The following is a 19,644-nucleotide window of genomic DNA, read 5'->3' as shown; positions in this document are numbered from 1 at the left end:
AGATGAGCAAGCCTGTTGAAAAATCACCTGTGCTTTGAAAAAGCAAAGTTGAGCGCCTCTGTGTGCACTGGGATTTTTAATAGTCAGCGTGTTCAGACATGCTGCTAAAGAACAAGTTTCAAGGAAAGGCAGTTCTTAAATAGACAAATGAAGGTTTGTGCTTTCTGCCTGGTTTAAGAAAATAATGCCATCACTTGCTGCATTGCCACTCCCTCTCCTGCAAAACTCCCAAGATCTAAAGATATCAGGTAAGACTAAAACATACTGAGCCAACTCCAGAACAATAACTATAGTGGAGCTGTAACAATGGAAATATCTCTTGCATAAATTATTATTCAGAACATGTTATGGGAAAAGACTAACTCCAAGGGAGGCTTCCCTTTTTCAACTTTGAATCATATTTTTGAAGGAGAAAGTGAGAGATGGTCCCATGAAACCAGTGCAGTTTACTTTGGTGGAAAAGAGAGAATGGCTTACTCTGATACTTCTGTTCTTGCTTTTTGATTTTATCACAGTCAGCTTCTGAAGCTTGTGATGGAAATACACCCCAGGCTTGTTGGTATTCTTTGCCTTGGGTAGTTATTTATGTCTGAACAGAGGAGGTGAAAAAGGCTTAAAGGGGGAATTGTTTAAAGACCATCCTGCCCTTGCCTTGTAACAGGACACAAGATAGCCATAAATCTGGAGTGGCAGGAAATCTAACCCTCTGAGTTGAGATAATTTCACAATTTCCTGTTATCTTCTTCCCCCTCACTTGGCAAAGACACCTAGTGCATGCTGATTGATGGCATTTTATTTTAGTCATTCCTCATGGTCAGATTAGTCTTGCTGTGTTGGCTTTATGGATCCAGGCTAATTCAAGTATTTAGGATCTGACTCATCAGCTCTGATTTCTTTGCCCTTGTTTTGTACAGTGGTAGAGCATAGCTGCCACTTCACGTAATTTACTTTGGCAGAATGACTCCTGCATTTCCCTGATGTAAATCAGATCTTTTTGCTTCTGAGCCATAAAAGCACAGTTGAGCTGCAGTCAGCAGTGATTGTGTGTACTTCTCTTCATGAACCAACTGCAAAGGCCCAGAGCTCTGGGGTGGGGGGCTGTTAAACACAGGAATTCACCATAGCACCCCTGCACATCCATCCCACAATTGTTATCATTGACTCTTGGGAGCACAGACACTACTGGGGCTTTTAAAAACCACACACAGAGCTTGATCTTTTTTTGTCTGTTTCACAGTCCTATCATTCTGTAGCTAGTTCTGATATGGTTTCAGTTTTACTTAAATGGAAAGTATCAAAACTCCTTGGGGAAAAAAAATTCAGAAGTACAAACAGGAAAATAATTGGCATTTCTATTTTTATTCTATCTTTAAAGATTTTGTGATTTGTTGTCCACTTTGATTTTACTGCTCATTCTCTCTAAATGCAGAGACTTTTCCATCCCAGCACAAGTTCATGACAGTGAGCCTATTTCAAACAATCTTATAATGCAGACTCACTGCTCAGTTTAGAAAGTACAAGTTTTTGTCTTGTTTTTGTCACAATCCCAAAGTCAGCAATAACAAGGGGATGTTATCTGGAATGCAGATTTTTGAGGATTTTTAGCTAGACTCCTGGTGAGAGCTCAAAGATTACAAAGGGTCTGGTGCAAGAGGGTTTGTTCTGCTGTTACGTACCTCTCTTTCTTTTCCAAGAGAGAGGCAAGATATGACAAGTTGCACCACTTGTTCCAGCACCAAGTTGAATCAGCTCAAAAATCACCTTACTGGTGTGTGCCCAGCACTTGAGTGTGAAAAGTTCACCTCCTTTATTCACCATAAACTCTTATTTAGATTTAAGATAATTAAATACAATCTGTAATTATCTACTTCAGTTATGTAGAAAATGAAAATGCTGTGTGCTGTGAGAGTGCAGAATATATTATAATAGAAGGGTTTACTGCCAAATGAGAGTGGATTTAAATTCAGTAGTGCAAGGGGTCCCTTTGGTCTTAATGTTCCCATAATCCCTAGTTACAAGAAGTAACAATAACATAGGTTTTAAAGTCCTTTTCTTCTCCTGGATCAATTAATACACTGAAAGACTCAATTTATATTCTTTGGTGCAGGATACAAGGCAGAAGTCCAAGCCTAGATGATCGTTTATATTTGAAAAGAAAAAGTTAGAACTCAAAGGATCATCAATACATGGGATTCTCGGCCACCTCAACTAAGCAGCAAAGCTTAGATTCTTAGATTTCAGATCACCTGTTCTGGTGATGGTTGTACATTTTACCCTCATGCTAACCCAGTTAGAGCAGCCTGATTACCTGCATTTGTCCCCTGCTGAGTCTTTGCAGCAGTCACTGTCACTGCCTCTTTCTGTCCCCTCTGGTGAGGAAAGGAATTGGCACATTGTCACAAGGAGATAATGCTGAATCCACGCTGCTCTGTGAAAGGATGCGTTCTTTAACTCCTCTCAAAGTGCAACCCCACCACTGACTGCTGCTGTTGGACAGCTAAAAGTGGACTTCTCACGGTCCTTTGGAGAAAAGCACAGAGGAATTTTATTAATAGTTCTTTTAATAGAGAGAGGAAGAGGGAATTTTTGGAGAAGTGTCCCTCATCATTGCTTCTATCAAAGTCTTTATGCTTTTTTGGTCTCCTTAAATTACTCTGCCTTTTTATACCTGAAGAGGCCTGGGAGATTGCTGTACTGCAGTGGTGTGTTCAGTTTCTGTTTGTGCAAAAGTATTGATTTGTACTGGGAGCTTTCCCAAGAATGTCTGCCAAAGGCAGAGGAGTTTATGTGCTCTGTTTGTTTGCTCTGTGATTTTCTGGCAGCACTGCCCTTGCTGGGTGTGAAACTGTACTGGTTTCAAGGAGCTGTGGTTACTGAACCTCTGCAAAGCCCTTGTTCTGTGCAGGTCACAAAAGGAAGGGGACAAACCCACCATTTCTAATTTGAGCTTCTATTGGTCTCTACATGTTTTCTCTCCTCTGCCTGCTTAGTCAAATCAAGTGGAAGTTTGGTATAAATGAATATCAGAGTGAGCCATTACACCTGTTTTCAGCAGAAATACACCAAAATGTGCATGGTATAGTGAATGGCTCCAACTAGCAGGTAGCAGGGTGTGCTTCCCTCTCACTTTGCCTGGCTCTGGGAAGGATGGATTCCAGGATCTGCACTCAGAGTGGCTGGCAGTTGGTAGCTGAATATTCCTTAGCATTCTCTCTTACAAGTTTCCAGAAAATTTCAAAGTTACATCCTCGTTTACCTATCAGGGCAGCTTTAGTGTATGTATGAAATGTGAGTTTTGCTGCCCTTGCAACAAGAAATTTCTGTTGCTTTTGTTTCAGATCTCCCTAAATATTGGCTAGAGCAACAAGAAGTCTCTAGTGCTGGCCAAATCTACTCACTCCCAAACTCACAACCCTATGGTCACAGCTGATTCTGATGTTACTGTTACCCTGAAACAGGTTAGGTTGTCTGATGAAATGGCACAATGCCCTGAGAAGAACCAGGAATGAGCAAAACCCCCCTAAATAAAATATTTAGAAAGCAATATATTTTCTAACAGAAGTGGGGAGAAAGTCCTGAGGAGTAAAGCCAGTGCTGGGATTCTTTGCACCCAATATCAGTGTCACTGGGAAATGATGGGACCTCATCAACAGGAGCCTGGAAAACCCAGTACCTTTTTGTCATCATGTTTCTTGTTCTTCTTTCAGTAAATGGGCTCCCATGCATGAGCATGTTGGAGTGGGAAATTCCCTGGATCAGAGAGCTGAAATCTCTCCTACTATTCTGTACGTGTTGGTTTAAGAAGAGCAGATGGGATTTACAAAACTGAAAAATTGCTGAGTGGCTTCTTCCAGCTTGTCTTTCCTCAGGACAGGATGATCTGTGGGGTCACTCCTGACACTTCAGGAAAGCTAAAACAGTGCTGCAGAGTCTGAGCTGCTTAGTTCAGAGGTCAGAACAGGGCAGTGAGAGTTGGGAGTCCTGTAACTCTTTCAAGGCAAGGTACTTAAGCACCCTCCAGTCACTTTTAAGGCCTGAAATGCAACCTAAGAGTTTTCTTAGTGTATATAAAGTATATATATTGGATAAAGTGTATACTGGGTCTTGGATGCAAATGCCTCAATAAATGCACATTCTGATTATCTACCCATACTCTGATTCCCAAGACACAATCCAGCTCTAGAGCCACCCTTCTGACTGCCTCCCATTGTTAAAAGTTACTCATGAAGTTGTGGGAATTTTCTGCACCCACTGCTTCTCTTTCCTGGACTTGATGTTTGGCATTGGAAGCAGGAAGGAGCTGTGCCTCTGCTCAACTGGCTCAAAAGGCCAAGCCCCCCCTAGTTTTAAATACTAATTTTGTATTGCTCACTTTCAGAGTGGTTTCCAGGAACTAAAATTTTCCTCTTCTACAAACAGACAAATGTTAGAACCCACATTTTGCAGAAAGAATATTGGTATCTTGTCCAAAATTGAAGACTTTTTGACTTTGGGGTCGCATAGAGGATGAGAACTCAGGCACTTCTGGCACCAAGAATGAGCCCTTTTCCATCCCCATAGATTTTTATTACAAGTCAGCCTTGCTAAAAAGCAGGAACTCAGTTTTTAAATCTTTGCCTTGTGATGGAGTAGGTTGCAAATAATCTTAAGGGAAATGTTCTCATCTTGGTGCAGCTGAGATGCAGCTCCACTGTAATCCACATGTGGTCACTGGACCTGGTGAAAGGAGATGCCTTTACTAGAGAAAACAATAGAATATATGGATATTTGAGAGCAGCCCTCAAGAATTACAGTTTTTGTAAATTACAACTTTTTTCTACATTTGGGTGAGAGAAAGAGAAACTGAAGAGAATCAGAATGTGAAGATCAGTTGAATCTACAGTTCAAAATCCTACAGAGGATGACTGATATTATCAGTTTCCTCTTACTGTGGATAACTGCTGATCTGTCACCTGTTTAGAGGACATTGTGGGCTGCTTGGCAGCCTTTGAGACTGCAGTGCACACCTGACTTGCCAGGGGTTTGGGCACTGCACTCCTAGGGCTGTGTGTTGGGAGAATGCCCTTAGGGAATCAAAGCCACTTATAACAGTGTCTTTTGTGAAATGCTGATATCCTCAAAGAAATAATCCTTGCTCAGAATGAAGGTCTTGGTCAAGGTAACTTGTTAAGAAAGCTAAACTTGATTCCATCATCTCTATTTACAAATGATATTTGGAAAGTCTATGCAAGGATATGCATTGTGAGGTGCTGCACCATGTCGTTCTGTCTGTAGAAAGCTTCAATTAAAAACATTTTGCTTTACAATCTTTTTGTGGAAACTTGCAAGTTTCTTAATCATTCATCTCTGTCCAGTAACACTTGTTTTAAAGTCTGTGGAACTATTGTGCCTTCAAGATAATATTCTCTTAGTGGAAGTAGGTTTCTTGAGGAAGAACCATTTTATTATCCACTGATCAGCTTTTGGACTTGTTTTTTTCTTTCCTTCTGTTACTTTCCAGCATGCTTTAGAGAATGCATGCTGAAACCTTTGGGCCACAGCTCTGTTCCTCTTTGTTGTTGAATAAGTCTTATAGATTGTCTCTGAATTAGCCAAATTTAGAGCGTAATACAGTGTAAAACCAGAATCTATTTCTTAACTGGGGTAACCCAAGTCTTTGAGGGCAAACTCCTGCAGAAGGCCTGGGGCTCTGCAGCTCCAGTTTAGCACAGTGGAAGTCATTGGGAGTTTTGTAACTGAATTTGGGGATTTCAAGATGAAGCCTTAATTGCAGTTACTTTACTGGGAACCTGGGGTTTAAAAGAATGGCTCGTGCCTCTTAAGAAGAAATGTTTCACAACTTCTTCAGGTTATGAAAGCCATCACCAAACCTTTTCCTGACAGTGGAAAGAGCTGAAAAGGTATTTCTTAGACTGTAAGGAGATGAAGGACTATGCCTACGGTATTTTCTGTGCAGTGTGTCAAAGGCAGAGAGAGGTGTCTGATTATCTGATTGCCAGCACGTTCTTCACCTCTGCTGTCCAATTTTACTGACCTTATCCCTGTCATTTTATATTTTATTCTTGCTATTTCCAGTACAGATCCAGAGTCTAATAAGCAAGTTGTAACATTCTAAGCCGTTCCACAGGGCCTCTTCTGTCCCTATCCTGTAGCTGAATCCTGACAGTGGATTTAGCCAATATGCAGCTTCTGAGGCTGTAGTGGAGGCTGTAGTCTTTTGACATGAAATACACTTCCACTGGGTAATGCCTGTTTCCTTGAGAGAAATGTCAGTGCAGCTCTGGGATGGGTCTGCATGACATGACAGAATTAGGAGAACACGATCTCAAATCTAAGTTAAGGCAGTGTTATGAATAATATGAAAATTTGGCTTTGTGGTATCAAACTGAAGAAACTGAGATGAGACAGGCTGAAATAATGAAGGATCAGGGTGCCCCACTAAGCCTGAGGAGGCTGATTTAGCTTTCATTTTCAGGCATTCTAAGGGTATGTTGGCCAAGGTAATTCCAGGTAATCCACTACAAACTGAGCAGCAACAGCCAGACAAAACCACTCATCATCTGTCACCCGCTTTTGATCTTCTCAGATCTCTTAAGACACCTGTCTGCAGTATAGAATGGCAGGAAATTCAACTTCTAGGATGCAAAGAGCATACTCTGGGCATGCATCCTTTCTTGTCCTGCTTTAGGCAGTTGTTGTAGGAGTGTCTGCCACTATCTTTGACATGAGATCTCTTCTCCTACAGGCACGTTTATCTTAAAAAACAGTAAAGTCACCAAGCAGTGTAACTTCTGTGACAAATAGACTTGCTTGTTCTCAGGCCTCTGAAGAAAGAGATCAGTTCCCTTTTGTGGTAATTTGATTATTGTATTTTTCTGACTTTTTTGGTTATATTTTGAGCTTTGATTGTGAAGTATCTGCTGTAGAAAACTGGGATGAAATCTGATAATTTGGTTTGGGGCTGCATTTGAAAGAAAAGAAAATATTTCCTGTGTCAAAATAAATTTTTCAGAAACCACCTCAGTGCTCTAGATTTTTTGGATTAATGCACAGAAATTGGAACTTCTTCTGTAGGTATTGGCTTGGCTGTTGGGAAGAAAACAATATAGCAGCAGAGATCTTCTGAATCTCTTCTCCCTTTGCTATAGTGCAGACATTTGCTCCCCTGATTTCTTTTGGGCAAGCAGTTCTTTCATTTGGATCTTGCCTGAGTACAGGACAGTTGATAAAAAACAGCTTGTCCACAGTCTTCACACAGTATAAACTTAATAGCATATGCAAGGCATTACTTATAGGTCTTTCCTCTTTCTCCTGTACTGTCTGAAACAGAAAGGAGTTAACATTCAAGGAGTTGTGATTACTTCTCCTATGATTTGTATGTATGGATTTTGGCAGGGTGGCAAACCCCTTTTTTGACACAGTTTTGGCTTAATTTCCTTACTGCTGGCTCATCACTGATGAGCCAAATGATTAATGTGTTATTTAATGTCCTTGTGTCTTTTTGTTCTTAAAAGTCCTTGCAACAATGTACAAAACCCCAGTAACAATAGCTGATTTTGCAAACCATGGCTAGAATTTGTTCCAAGGGTTTTTTCCAGGGTGACACTGAGATCTTTCTATGTAGTTTATATTCTTCAACACATAGCGTGAGCAGATTAATGTATTTTCTCAGTGTGTAATATTCTTTTGATAAGAAATTACTTCTGTTTGATAAGGGGAATTCAATCTGTTTGCCACAGCACCAGATCAAAGACGAATCAGGTCTACTCATCTGCAGGTTGTAGATGCTTTCAAGGCAGAGGTTTGCTATGAGAATTTCAGCTGGCTTTGAGTTCAGGAAACTTGGAAAAGCAGGGGGTCAAACAGAGGTGAGAAAACTTGTTTTGGATGTGCCAAGTGTCCCGCTCATGGCCAGTTAAAGGCTGCCACCTCCCACCCCTGACGCTGTGGCTGAATGGTCACTGGTGTCTCAATGATGCTTTGGAGGGGTCTTGCAGTATGGAGACCTGCAGCCAGAAGAAAGTTGGCAAATAACTCCAGTTTCCCCAAGGCCTTGATTTTTTCTTTCTCTCTGTTTCCAGGTGCCAGTCAGCCAGTCCGCCACCCCTGCTGTCCCCTCAAAGGAGCCCTGCCTACCCCCTCAGCGACAGTGAGGACTCCTCCCGCTCTGCTGGGCTCTCCAGAGTCTCCAGCTCCAGGCTGTGCCTCAAGGACTGGAACAGCCGCACGTCTACACTGCGCAGCACCTCCACCAGCCCCTCGGACACCGACTCGCCGAGCCGCCCCCTCAAAGCCATCAGCGTGGGTGCTCTGGATAAAAGGCTGTCTGTGTTCAAGGCTGACCAAAAGGAGAGTCCAAATGAGGGCCAAGATGGGGAAGCAGTAGGGAGCCATCCGCTCACCCGGAGCACTCTGTCCTTGGGCACTGCCAGCAAACTGAGGACCCTCTCTACCAGCAGGGTGAGCGTCCGCTCGCAGACGCTGGACATCAGGCAGAAGATCACAGAATGGGAGTGCCGCCGGGAGCTGTCCCCCAGGGCCAGCGTGTGCATGGACAAGAGGGATGCTGGGGAGAGGTCGGGCAGTGAGAGCTGCCCCAGCGTGCTGACCTCTCCCTGCAGCGACAAGACATTTGATTTCAAAGGATTCAGAAGAATGAGTCGAACATTTTCCGAGTGCTCGTACCCAGAAACGGAGGAGGAGGAACTGCTGGACAGGGATTCCTGCCATCGGTTTGAAAAGAGACTGGGCAGGAGCGAACCTCCTTCTGCCACTTTCCTTAAGAGCCATGTGAGGAAAGAGTCCTCTGCTGTGCTCAACAGAATCCAGAAGATTGAGCAGGCACTGAAGGAGCAGTCGGGCAGAGGCCTCCCCCAGTTACCGAGCAGCTGCTACAGTGTTGACAAAGGGAGAAAAAAGTCTGGGACTCTGCCTGCTGTGGAGGGACTGAGTGAAACCCCAAGTGATAGCAAAGGCGGGGGTGTTATTTTGGGGAGTGAACCAGAAACCCCTCCTGAGGCTGAGAAAAGTAGTAAAACAAAACAGGGTGTTGCTGCGAGCTCAGCAGGCCCCAGAGCGCTCCTGGACAGTGCGCCCAACAGCGCCGTGAATCCCGTCCCCAAGCCCAAACGCACCTTTGAGTACGAGGCAGACAAGTCCCACAAGAGCAAACCGAGCAATGGCCTACCTCCATCTCCCACAGCTGCTGCTCCTCCTCCCCTCCCGTCCACGCCCGCGCCCCCCGTGACCAGAAGGCAGAAGAAGGAGTCGCGCTTTCACCGAAAATCCCAGAACAGGTAAAAGCCAAGGAAATGTGCTGTATTTGCAGGGAATGCCTCGATGAAGGCAGGAATGATGCATCTGATTCCATGTTCTCAGAAGGCTAATTTATTACTTTATAATACTATATTCTATTAAAGAATTCTGTACTATACTAACTAAAGAATACAGAAAGGATACTTACTGAATGCCAAAAAGATAATAATGAAAACTCGTGACTCTTTCCAGAGTCTCGACACAGCTTGGCCCTGATTGGCCAATGAGTGAAAACAACTCACACCAGAATCCAATGAAACAATCTTCAGACACATTCCACATGAACAAAACAGAGGAGAAGCAAATGAGATAAGAATTTTCTTCTGTCTCTGAGGCTTCTCAGCTTCCCAGGAGAAAAATTCTGGGCAAAGAGATTTTTTCAGAGAATGTGAATGCCACAGAAATGTGCTTGGTTCTCCAAATGGATAAAAGTGGGCTATATTTTTGCAGTAGCAATACCCTAAATTCTAATATTCTCCCTCTAATGCAGTGCTTTTGACATAAGAAAATCTAGGAATTGCATGCAAGACAAGTGGTTTTTTTTCTGCTGGTCTGCGCTGATGGAATTCACTAGCACAATACCTTTGAATGCCTTCAGTTTTGGAGTTCTAAAATCTGCATCCCTCGATCCCCCCAAAAAGGTCTAGGTTAGGTGTGCCAAAGGTTATCTAATTAATTCTGGCACAAATGCCCTTGTTGGTGACTTTTAATGGACCATAATTTCATTATTGTCTGATATGGGACTGTAGCTGCTCCCTCACAGCTTTTTCTTCCTGTAAAATGTACCTGCCAAGGTTTTCTATTTCCAAAGGTCATTACTATAGCAGTTGTGTCAGTTTTATGCAATGTAGGTGATTTCATTTAATTCAGTCCTTAGGAATTTTATCCTAAATTATTATCAACAGCTGTAGAGGATTACTACTGAGAGAACTGTTTTATCACAGAAAGTCCTCTGTCTTCCTGAGTTAATGATGGGGAGAGTGTATGGCTACATTTTCCCAGCAATTTGTGGAGCTTGGCTTGTTTTAATCATGTGATTCCTCTTGAGTTTTAGACAGGTAAAACTCATTCTGCTCATTGCTTGGAAAATTGTAGGCACAGTTGTTGCTGAGCATTCAAATTGCAGCATTTTTAATGAATTCACCTGCCTGTGCATGTGCATGATCCCCACCCTCCCTTGATATTTAGTGATGAGATTTGCAAGGAACTGCTAAACAGCATCTCAGATGCACACTATCCCTTCAGATTCTGCTGCTTGATGTTGGCTCAATTATTAAAAGATTTTTATCACAACCTCACCGGAATTATACTGGGACAAGAAGAGAAGAGGAGTCTTCAGGTTCCGTCCTTTTCTCTCAGGAGACACCTGCTCCTGAAAGATCAACAGCTCTGCTGAGGCAGGTTGTTTCTTCCAGAAAGGCATGGGGGGATGTGGAAAGTCAAGCTCTGATCAGCAGTGCTTATCTTTTAGTCCTGGCAAGAATCTCAGAGGAAGTAAATCTAGTTTTTAAGGAAAATTTGTGAAGTAAAGCTGCCCTCAGTTTCTTCAGCACAGCATTTGCAATGTGCAGAAGACAAACAAGAATTTTTAAATGTTCTGTTGTAAATGATAGCCTTTATCATCAGGAAATGGGCAAGTCATCTAAGAACCACAGTATATTATCACAGGGAGTTTTTGAGATGAAGCTTTGAAGCTGCTTTCCAGAAGAGGTGTAATTCTGCTTGCGCCTCCTTTTCTGCAGATTCAGTCTCCTGTCAGAGCAGAGTTAGACAACAGCACAGTTCAGCCAAGGAGCTTCAGGCCTGGGTTAGGGCTAGGGGAAACTGGCCTTCTAAAAACCATTATTTATCAATTTAAATTGTAGAATATAAATTGTAGATTAACAGGGCTGTCATGTGTATCTGATAATTCTTGCAAATCAGTTTGACATCTTACTGGGTAGGTATCCATTTATTTGTAACAGCTTTACCCACTGTACTTTAATGATTTCTCTGGACACTTCTCTTGCTAATCACGATCTAAATAAATTCAAATCAACTTTCCAAAAATCTCAGGTTTGCTGGCTGACTTCAATACTGAATGGAAATCCTTTATAAAAATTTTAATTTCATTGTCTTTGCTACTGTTCTTCCTTCAGTTACAGAAAGGATTTACAAAGGATTTACTAAAGACCATACAAGTCATTTAAGAATGACAGTATTTGGTTGATAGTAATTACTGAAATCTCAGTACCTAAGCTGTTCTTATTTTGAGAACAGATATAACTCATTGTGCCTGCAGCTTGTAGCTCTGTGTTTCAGACTGAACATACACGTGGTTTGTACTCTCTGCAATGCCATGAGAATGGCCTGAGGGTATTTATTTTCCTAATACTTGGGTTGAAAGCACTGCTTTTATTTTTGGTGGCTAATTCAACACTCTAGCAATAGGAAGTCTCTCATGTTTGCCTGCTAGCAGAAAGCCAGACTGGATCTGGAGAACCTGATGCCAAGAGTAGCTTTAACATTTCAGAGTGGTGTGAGTTGGGTGTTCCCCCACAGCTGGAAATCCTGTGGCACACACGCAGTGCAGCAGAGGAGTGTCACAGGATAGACTTGGGACACATGGACCACAGCTGAGTGTGGTCCACAAAGCTATTCCTGCCATCCTACACAGTGTCCTCACATCATAGGGGTGCCTTGAAATCTATAGGAGCTGGGTATTTAGCTACTTTAGAAAATATAGTTTCATACACAGCTGTGCCTTCAGTGTGTCAGCATGGTTTGTACTGTGAGTAGCTCTGGAGGAGCAGGTGTCTGGATCTGACTTGCACAGATTGTTTCTGCCACAAGCCTGATGTGAATAACTTGGATCTGGCTATTCTGAAGCTAGGGAAAGGAGAGAGAGGAGTCTCTTAAGCCTCATCCAGCTGTAAGCCTGCTGCAGCAGACAAACAGGAAATGCTCTTCTCAAGTGCAGTGTTCTGTGCCACAGTCACTGTGTTACCTGTAGGGATGCTCCAGCCAATTCACAGGCCAAAGTGTCTCATGAGGCTCTGTCACTGCCACGTGGACATGCTGTAACATATGCTGCACTCCAGCTGGGAAGAAGAAAAACAAGGGGGGTTGATGGCAAGGTGATTTATTGTTAATCTAGGTTGGGGCTCAGTGAGTGGAGTATGGGCACCAGCACAGTCCACACAAGCCTTGCAGCACCGTGGGATTATTTATGCTCTGGCCTGAGCCTGTTTTTCTCACTGTTTCATCCTCAGCAGTAAATCAATCTCATGAATGCCAGCCCTGTGCTGCTGTCACTGCAAATCATGGGCCTCCCACCTGGAGTGTAGTTTCTGCCCCAGAGAACAAGGCCTGGGTGAGCTGGAGAGTGGGAAGACCCTGGGAGAAAAGCCCAAGAACTCTAGAACTGCTCAGCAGCACTGGGGCAGGGGTGGGTGGGAGACAAATTGTGTGGGTTCATTTGACCCAGCTGGTCCTCACCTTCCTGCCAGAAAGGCCAAACCTTCAGCCCCTGAGCCATCAGCCAAGCTTCTCATGCGCCCCAGAGAGCACCAATTTTCTCGGTACTTTCTCCTTTGCTGCCAGTGCTTGGCATGGGGAATACAAGGGATGTGGGTGACTGGCACACGGGTCTCCCTTTGGCATTTGTGCTCTGAGCTCTGCACAGGAACATATCCAAAGGTTCAGGACATGTGAGTGGTGTCAGACTAAAGGCTACATCTCCCAGAGCAACCAGTGCAGAAATGCTTTTCAGAGACTGTGTCTTTCTTTAGAACAGAGGGCCACATGTTTCTGGGGCCTCTGGAAAGAGCAAAGTAATTTCTAATCTGAGGACTGTGCTGCTAACTTATTCTGTAAACTTGGAAAAATAGAACATATTTTCTTGGTATTTTCTTCCTGTCTGCATAATGGGGATAACAAAACTTCCAACTTAAGTTCTCATAGATGGCTCTACTAGAGACTGCTGTGAGCACAGGACTTATTGTCTGCTAAAAGCTAGCCCTTAAAGCATGATGTGAGGGTTTTTTTAATTATGGTTAATTTTATTTATATTTCTTAACATGCAAATAATCATCTAAATGTTTGAACAAATTTGCATTCTTGTTACTAATTATTATTGTTTTAAACTTTAGAAAATCCTTTGAATTTGAGGATGCCTCAAGCCTGCACTCCCTGTACCCTCCCTCCCCGACTGAAAATGGAACCGAGAGCCAGCATAAATTTGGATCCAAGAGCACTTTAGAAGAAAATGCCTATGAAGACATTGTAGGTAAGAAGCTGCTGCAGAACATGGGCTCACAGCAGGATGTTGAGTGGCTGTGGGCAGGCCACAGTATTGCTGAACACATGCCCTGTGCAGGAACGTTCAGTGCTGTCAGTAGAGAGAGATTAAATGGAGGCTAAATGGGTTTGATCCCTCAGTGCAAATGTAGCTCTCGGGCTGCATGCAGGAAGTCTTGATTCTTTCAGACTTCACTGGGTAGGATTGGAAACAGACTGTTTGGTCAGCTTTTTGCCAATGCTTTTCAAGAACCAAATCATTCTTTTTATCGAGGCCTTGGCTTGAAGCCTTGAGTGGTGTAAAAATGTAAAGAACAGGACTGGAGACAGTGTTTACAGAACTATCCAATAGCAAGATTAACCTCAGAGGCCTTGTGTGGTCAGCTGAGTTTTTCAGGACTCCAGTGTGTTCTGCCCCAAAGCAGTTGTTTGCAGCACAATTCCTGGTCTCTTCCAAGTCCCAGTTCCTGGTTAAAGAGGAATTAATTTCCTTTAGCTATACACCACCGGGAATGCACAACAAAAAACACTGTTTTCATTAAGCTTCATAAGAAAAACATGTTTCTTTTGGTCTTAGAAGGAAATGTATGGCCTATGCATACATTCTTTTAACATCTAAAAAAAGTTGTTATAATTACCGAAAATTGGGCAGCCCTTCAGAGCATAGATTTTCCACACAAGTGATGAATATCTGCATTGTTTTTAACTCTTTCAGTATTAGATTATTACAACAGATACAAAGGGGACTTCATTTTACTTTGGACAATGAATCTTTACATAATGAAAGCTGGAAGGCTACCAAGACAGTCTGGGACCTTAGAGCACACATCCTCTGAAGAGACACTGAGAAGCAGGTCCTATTTAGTCTGGTAAAAAGGCGCTCTAATAGTGCTTACAAATGTTTGGGAGGCAAACAAAGACAATACAACAAAACTCTTCTTGGCCCTATCAGTTGATTAGCAAAGAACAGTGGCCACAAATTGAAGCCTGGGACTCTTTGTCACGCCCAGATTCTGTCTCTGACTTGTCAGCCTCGGTGAAAACAGGAATTTACTCTTTCCATTTACTTCCTCTATGCCATTAAAGATGCTCTCAGAACTGAAGCTTTCAGCTCCTGCTCAGTGTCTGTTAGTTAAAATGAAAACTTTGTAGATACTGAATAGTCTTTTTCTGTGTAGGGCATCCTTACATGATCATCATCCCTTTCTATGGCAGACCACCATGCTATTCACACTTGAAAATGTATTGTGTGTTGCTCATCTTTGCTCAGGACTTGTCAATATGGCTCCAGATTTTAGGTGGTAATGATTCTTTTCCTTGTCTGGTTTGTTAAATATCAAAATAAAATGTGCAGGACTGGTAAGAAGCTTTCTTCAAATGAGAAAAAATCTTGGGTTCAGTCAAACAAAATCATAATGGGCTTTTCCAACTCATGGGTACTATAAACCAGCTCCTTCAAGACTATAATTTGGGCATTTTGGCAGGGCAGTGGGAAGAGAATGCAAAATTTCAGATCTGTGGACAAACACAGAACTTGATTGTTTAGTACTGCTTTTTAACAACCTCTTTTCAAGCACTTCATTCAATACAGCAGTGCAGGGGGAATACCAAATCAGTGTAATTCTTATAAACTGTCAGGCATGATTAAAGACAAGCCAAAGTGGTTTGATCTCCAGCTTTAAAGAAACGATTGTAGCTTTGTGTATCACATCTGCATAATTTATACCAGTGGTGCTAGACCCCAGTCTCCAAGTAGCACTTTTGTGCTCATGCAAACCAGGTGTCTGCAAGAGTGAGTTTATTTTACAGATCTACATCTGCTCCAAAGCTATAAAGGGCTCTATCACTGTGCTTTGAGCTTTCTTTGCAAACAGTTCCCCTAGAGGTGCTGGTGGGTCTTTTTTTCCTGTGCCTTATTGAATCTCCTTGCCTTCCTAAAACTTGTAGGCAGTTAAACATTGTTGCTGTAGTAAACAACTTAATTAACTGTGTCATGTCCCCCTCATCCCTTAGAATTAATATTTGGCACGTAAAGAAGTGTTAAAATACAAGAAAAGAAAGCTGTGAATCTTGAGCAATGCTCTAAGCAGTCTGGTGTGAGACAGAAACATAAAAAATTTGGGTTGGAAGGGACTGTGGAGTCAGCTGGTTCAGCCTCTGCTCAAAGCAGGGTTAATTTCAACTTGAGATGAGGTTGCTTAGGGCTTCATCTGGCAGAGTTTTCTAAATGCCATGGGAGGATGGCTTCACTGCCTCTCTGTGCAGCCTTCTCCAATGCTTAGCCTCCGTTGTGAAGAATGTTTTCTTGATGGCACAGTGAACAAATTTTCTTTCCATCCAGTGTGAATTCTCCTTGTTGCTATTTGTGACTGTTGTCCTTCATCCTTTCACCTCCAGGAAGTGCCTGGGGCTGCTTTTCCACTTGCCTTTCTGGGCAGTGGCAGGCAGCAGCTGGGTTATCCCCCAGCCTCTCCCAGGCTAAACATTTTCTAAACATGCAAGTGCCTGGTCTGGAGTCATTGGTTTTTGGTTTTTTTCTTGAGTTATGCCCCACATGGCCTCTTCTTGTGGGGCATATGCACACTAAGGCTTTGTCTTCCTCCTGGTGCCTTTGGACTACTTCTTCTTCAATAAGCAGGGCAGCAATGAACTGCTGTGTATAGTTTATCTTATTTTGAGAGCTGGCTTTAAAAAAAATAGTAAGTTTTGAGGTATATTTAAGTTGAAAAGGATTGTGCTTTGAAAGCCAGTGGCATAATTAACCAGACCCTTGGTTCAATTTTGTAATATTTCTGTAGACTTTGAGAGATGAAATACCTGCATGGTAAGTTCAGGACAAGTTTTGGATTGGAACATAATGATCCATTCTGCATCAATCAAGCAGCCATTGTACAAAGGGGGGTGCACATTCCTAATATAAATCAGAGCTGTACTCCATGTGCAAGGAACCATGTGGACTTCATTCATCTTCTGTACTAGCACTCCCAGAAATGTGGCAGTCATAGTAAACTTAACATTGTTTTGCTTCTTGTGGTTTTGAATGAGCCTTTAATCAGACCAAAATTGATGTGGCTTTCTGAATCCGGTTGGGGAAACCACGCTTGGCTTTGTGTGAATTCAAGAAACTATCATAGTATTAAGAGATGGCTGAGATTGTTGCTTCTGCTGTGTTTGTGCACAACAGTATTTCCTGTCATATGGACCATAAGGTTTCAGTTTTCCAGTCTGCTCCCCTAAATGCAACTGAGATGTTGGAATATTGTTATTTAAGGTCTTGTGTCTCTGAAACATTGTTGACCTGACGACATCTAGGACAAAGCACTTGTTAGCATCATCAAAAAAAGTTGAATAAATGATGTGGAGGTCAAGGGCATAGTATTAAGTTTGAATTGAGAAAATCTAGTAAAACTAGGTGAAAGAAATAGCACTGCATTTAGAAATTAAATGTAGTGGAAGAAACCTCTGATAAGACAAGGCTTCTTCCCCTGTAACTTCCCAGAGTGCTGTACACAGCAGAACAGGTGGAGATTTCCTCTGAGAGGACATTGCAGATGTGCAGGAAACCCATTGCTCAACCGGGCTCTGTGTGTTGCCTCTTAGGCTGAGAATGTTTAACAGAACATTGCATGACTCCATGTCTGCTTTGGCAGCTGGAGCTGAAGCAGTCTAGACAGAAAGGCAATGCCTCAAAAGCATTTCAGTGGAATCTCTAAATCCAGGATGAATTTCTAAATGGGATCTTGATGGTGGGTTCCCATTGGGAGTGTCCTGCAATTCACTGTCCCAGGGGCAGCTGGCCCCCTTGGGGAGGGTTTCTTATGCACCCTTCTGCTCTCTGGGCCTGTTCAGTGTCATGTTTAGGAGACTCTGAGCCCTTTGAGTAGCTGGACACTTCTCCTGACAGATATTGCACCTTAACAGGACAACCTAATCACTGCTTCCTGTAGGGCCATATAATATAATTGAACCTTGTTACAGCTGACACCAAAGGTGACTGAGAAGAGAAACAGTGGAGTCATACACAATTGCTTGGCTCTTTTTCTCTCTCAGTTTGAGATAATATTGCTGCAGTTTGGGATGACCAGCTTCTTGTTTACCTCTGCATTAAAATAGGACAAGTCACTCCCTTTACCCCTGCTGGTAAGGCAACTGATCTCTCCTAAATCAATGAGTTGGTTTGATTTCTTGTGTAAATTTGACACAGTACATGTCATGTAACAAGATGGGATGATTTAGCTGTTCTACTGAACTGTCTGCTGTGTGTGATCAGAGCTGCAGCAATGATGACTGAGGTCAAGCTGGAAAATGTTCCAGCTTGACATTGCTTTCAAATTAGAACATTTGCAAAGTTCTTCCAGTAAATGTGGGAAAAGGTTAGAAAGAGAGCAAGCTGATCTTTCGAGTGAAATCCCATCCTCACACGCCACATTATCTCCTGTCATACTTTTGTAGCACATTTTAGTCTGTCATATTATCATCCTGTGACAAATCAGGGAGAAACTGGAATTGCTGGACTGCTGTGAAGCTGAAGTAAACTTGGAGAGATTGCAACTCTGCTAGAAGTGCTGTGCTAGCTGCTTCTCTGAAGACATTTTGGGCTTTAAGTCAGACACCAGCAGGTCTCTGGAGCTAGAATTGATGCAAAATGATGGTACAGGCAGTGATCACAGAATAATATATTCCTGTCTTATTCTGCACCCACAGTCTGTCAGTGACAGCCTCAAGAGAATGTGAGATTTTGGAAAACTTAATAGTGTCAAGTTTAATAATAGACACTGTAGGGTAACGGCAGCCAGAGCACATTAAACCAACAGTGTTCATATGGGCCTGTCAAAGGAAAGGCCAAATACTTCAGCTGATCCTGTTGACAATCAGCCTGCTGCATTGTTGTTACATGGATTTCAGTTATTTTTAATAATCATCTCGTGCCTTATTTAGATGTCAGTTTTTCTCTGTGGAGTCTATCTCATCACTGTACCATATACTGCAGCTTCTTGTGACAGTCTCTGTCAGCTTTATTGCCTGGCTTTCTAGTAAATGCTGCAGTTAGTAAAACAGAATAAAAGACTCTGAGACTGGTCTCCCAAATCCTTTCTCAAATTCTCAAATTCAGAGACTGGGCTGAAGGCAGCAGCAGGGTGACATCCCTGAAGTGCAGGCAGTTCAGGCAAGCTGCTGCTATACTGTGCTAACAGTTGCTTATCAGACATTTTCATGCACATGACTTCGGACTGAGTGGTAAACAGGTCATTTCTGGGGGTGAAATTTCTTGTTCATTTATCAGCCATGTTAATTCTTTTCCCTTGTGCTTCATTATGGTTGCACTCTCAGCACTCCTCACAGAGACAGCAGGGAGCTGGAAGCATCTGCAGTGTTTCTTCTGCTGATTGCAAGGGCTGGAGGAGCTCAGGAAGCACAGGTTGTTGCCTACAGACTCCATGGAGCAGGGCCCAAAAGGCTGATTGCATTTTAGACTTGCCACTCTGCCTGTTGTAGATGTTGTACTGCTTTCCTGAGCTCGTGGTACTGAGTGAATACACTGACTGACAAACAAGTAATGGTCTGTAACTTGGTGCTACTCAGCAACAGCTTTTCAAAGCAGCTGTAAATGTGTGTTAGCTGTAACTTGAGATTGAAATAGTTCCTCTTTCTGCAGATTCCTGGGGTAAATTCCCCAGCTGAGATGCACAGTTGCAGCATCTCTGACATTGAAAATCTCATTTATGTACCAAAGAGCTAAGTTTGGATACTTTAGGGGAGTGTGGAGATTTACTGGTTTTCATCCATTTGATCTGAATGTGCTCATAACCACCCCAATGGCCCAGTTTTCCTCCAGCACTGGTGGTGTGGATCTGTGCTGGTGTAATTTTATGACTGAAATGAATGAGCAGTGCACGTGCACCTCATTTGTGAGGTGATAACTGTCCTGGCCATGCAACTCAGGCCCCTGGGCTTTCAGAGCAGCCAGGAGGAAAGGCAGCAGGCTCTTAGCTTGGGCATCACCCTGTGGATTCAGCATCTCCTCTGTGAGTGCTTGTTCCCAGTTCAGGC

At 42.8% G+C, this 19,644-nt stretch overlaps 1 protein-coding gene across 1 annotated transcript in view; it reads left to right on the top strand.

Annotated features, from left to right (window-relative positions):
* Positions 1-19,644, top strand: part of DENND2B (DENN domain containing 2B) — an 86,472-nt gene that overhangs the window by 17,697 nt on the left and 49,131 nt on the right. Inside the window, exons 2-3 of the mRNA XM_005431117.2 lie at positions 8,082-9,296; positions 13,446-13,582. Of these exons, the coding sequence (XP_005431174.2) occupies positions 8,082-9,296; positions 13,446-13,582 (1,352 nt within the window). The remainder of the gene's footprint in view (positions 1-8,081; positions 9,297-13,445; positions 13,583-19,644) is intronic.

This window comes from Geospiza fortis, unplaced genomic scaffold (genome assembly GCF_000277835.1).
Source record: "Geospiza fortis unplaced genomic scaffold, GeoFor_1.0 scaffold1696, whole genome shotgun sequence".
Classification (NCBI taxonomy): Eukaryota; Metazoa; Chordata; class Aves; order Passeriformes; family Thraupidae; genus Geospiza; species Geospiza fortis.
The sequence above is the reverse complement of the archived record's forward strand: the minus strand, read 5'-3'. Positions and strand labels throughout refer to the sequence as shown.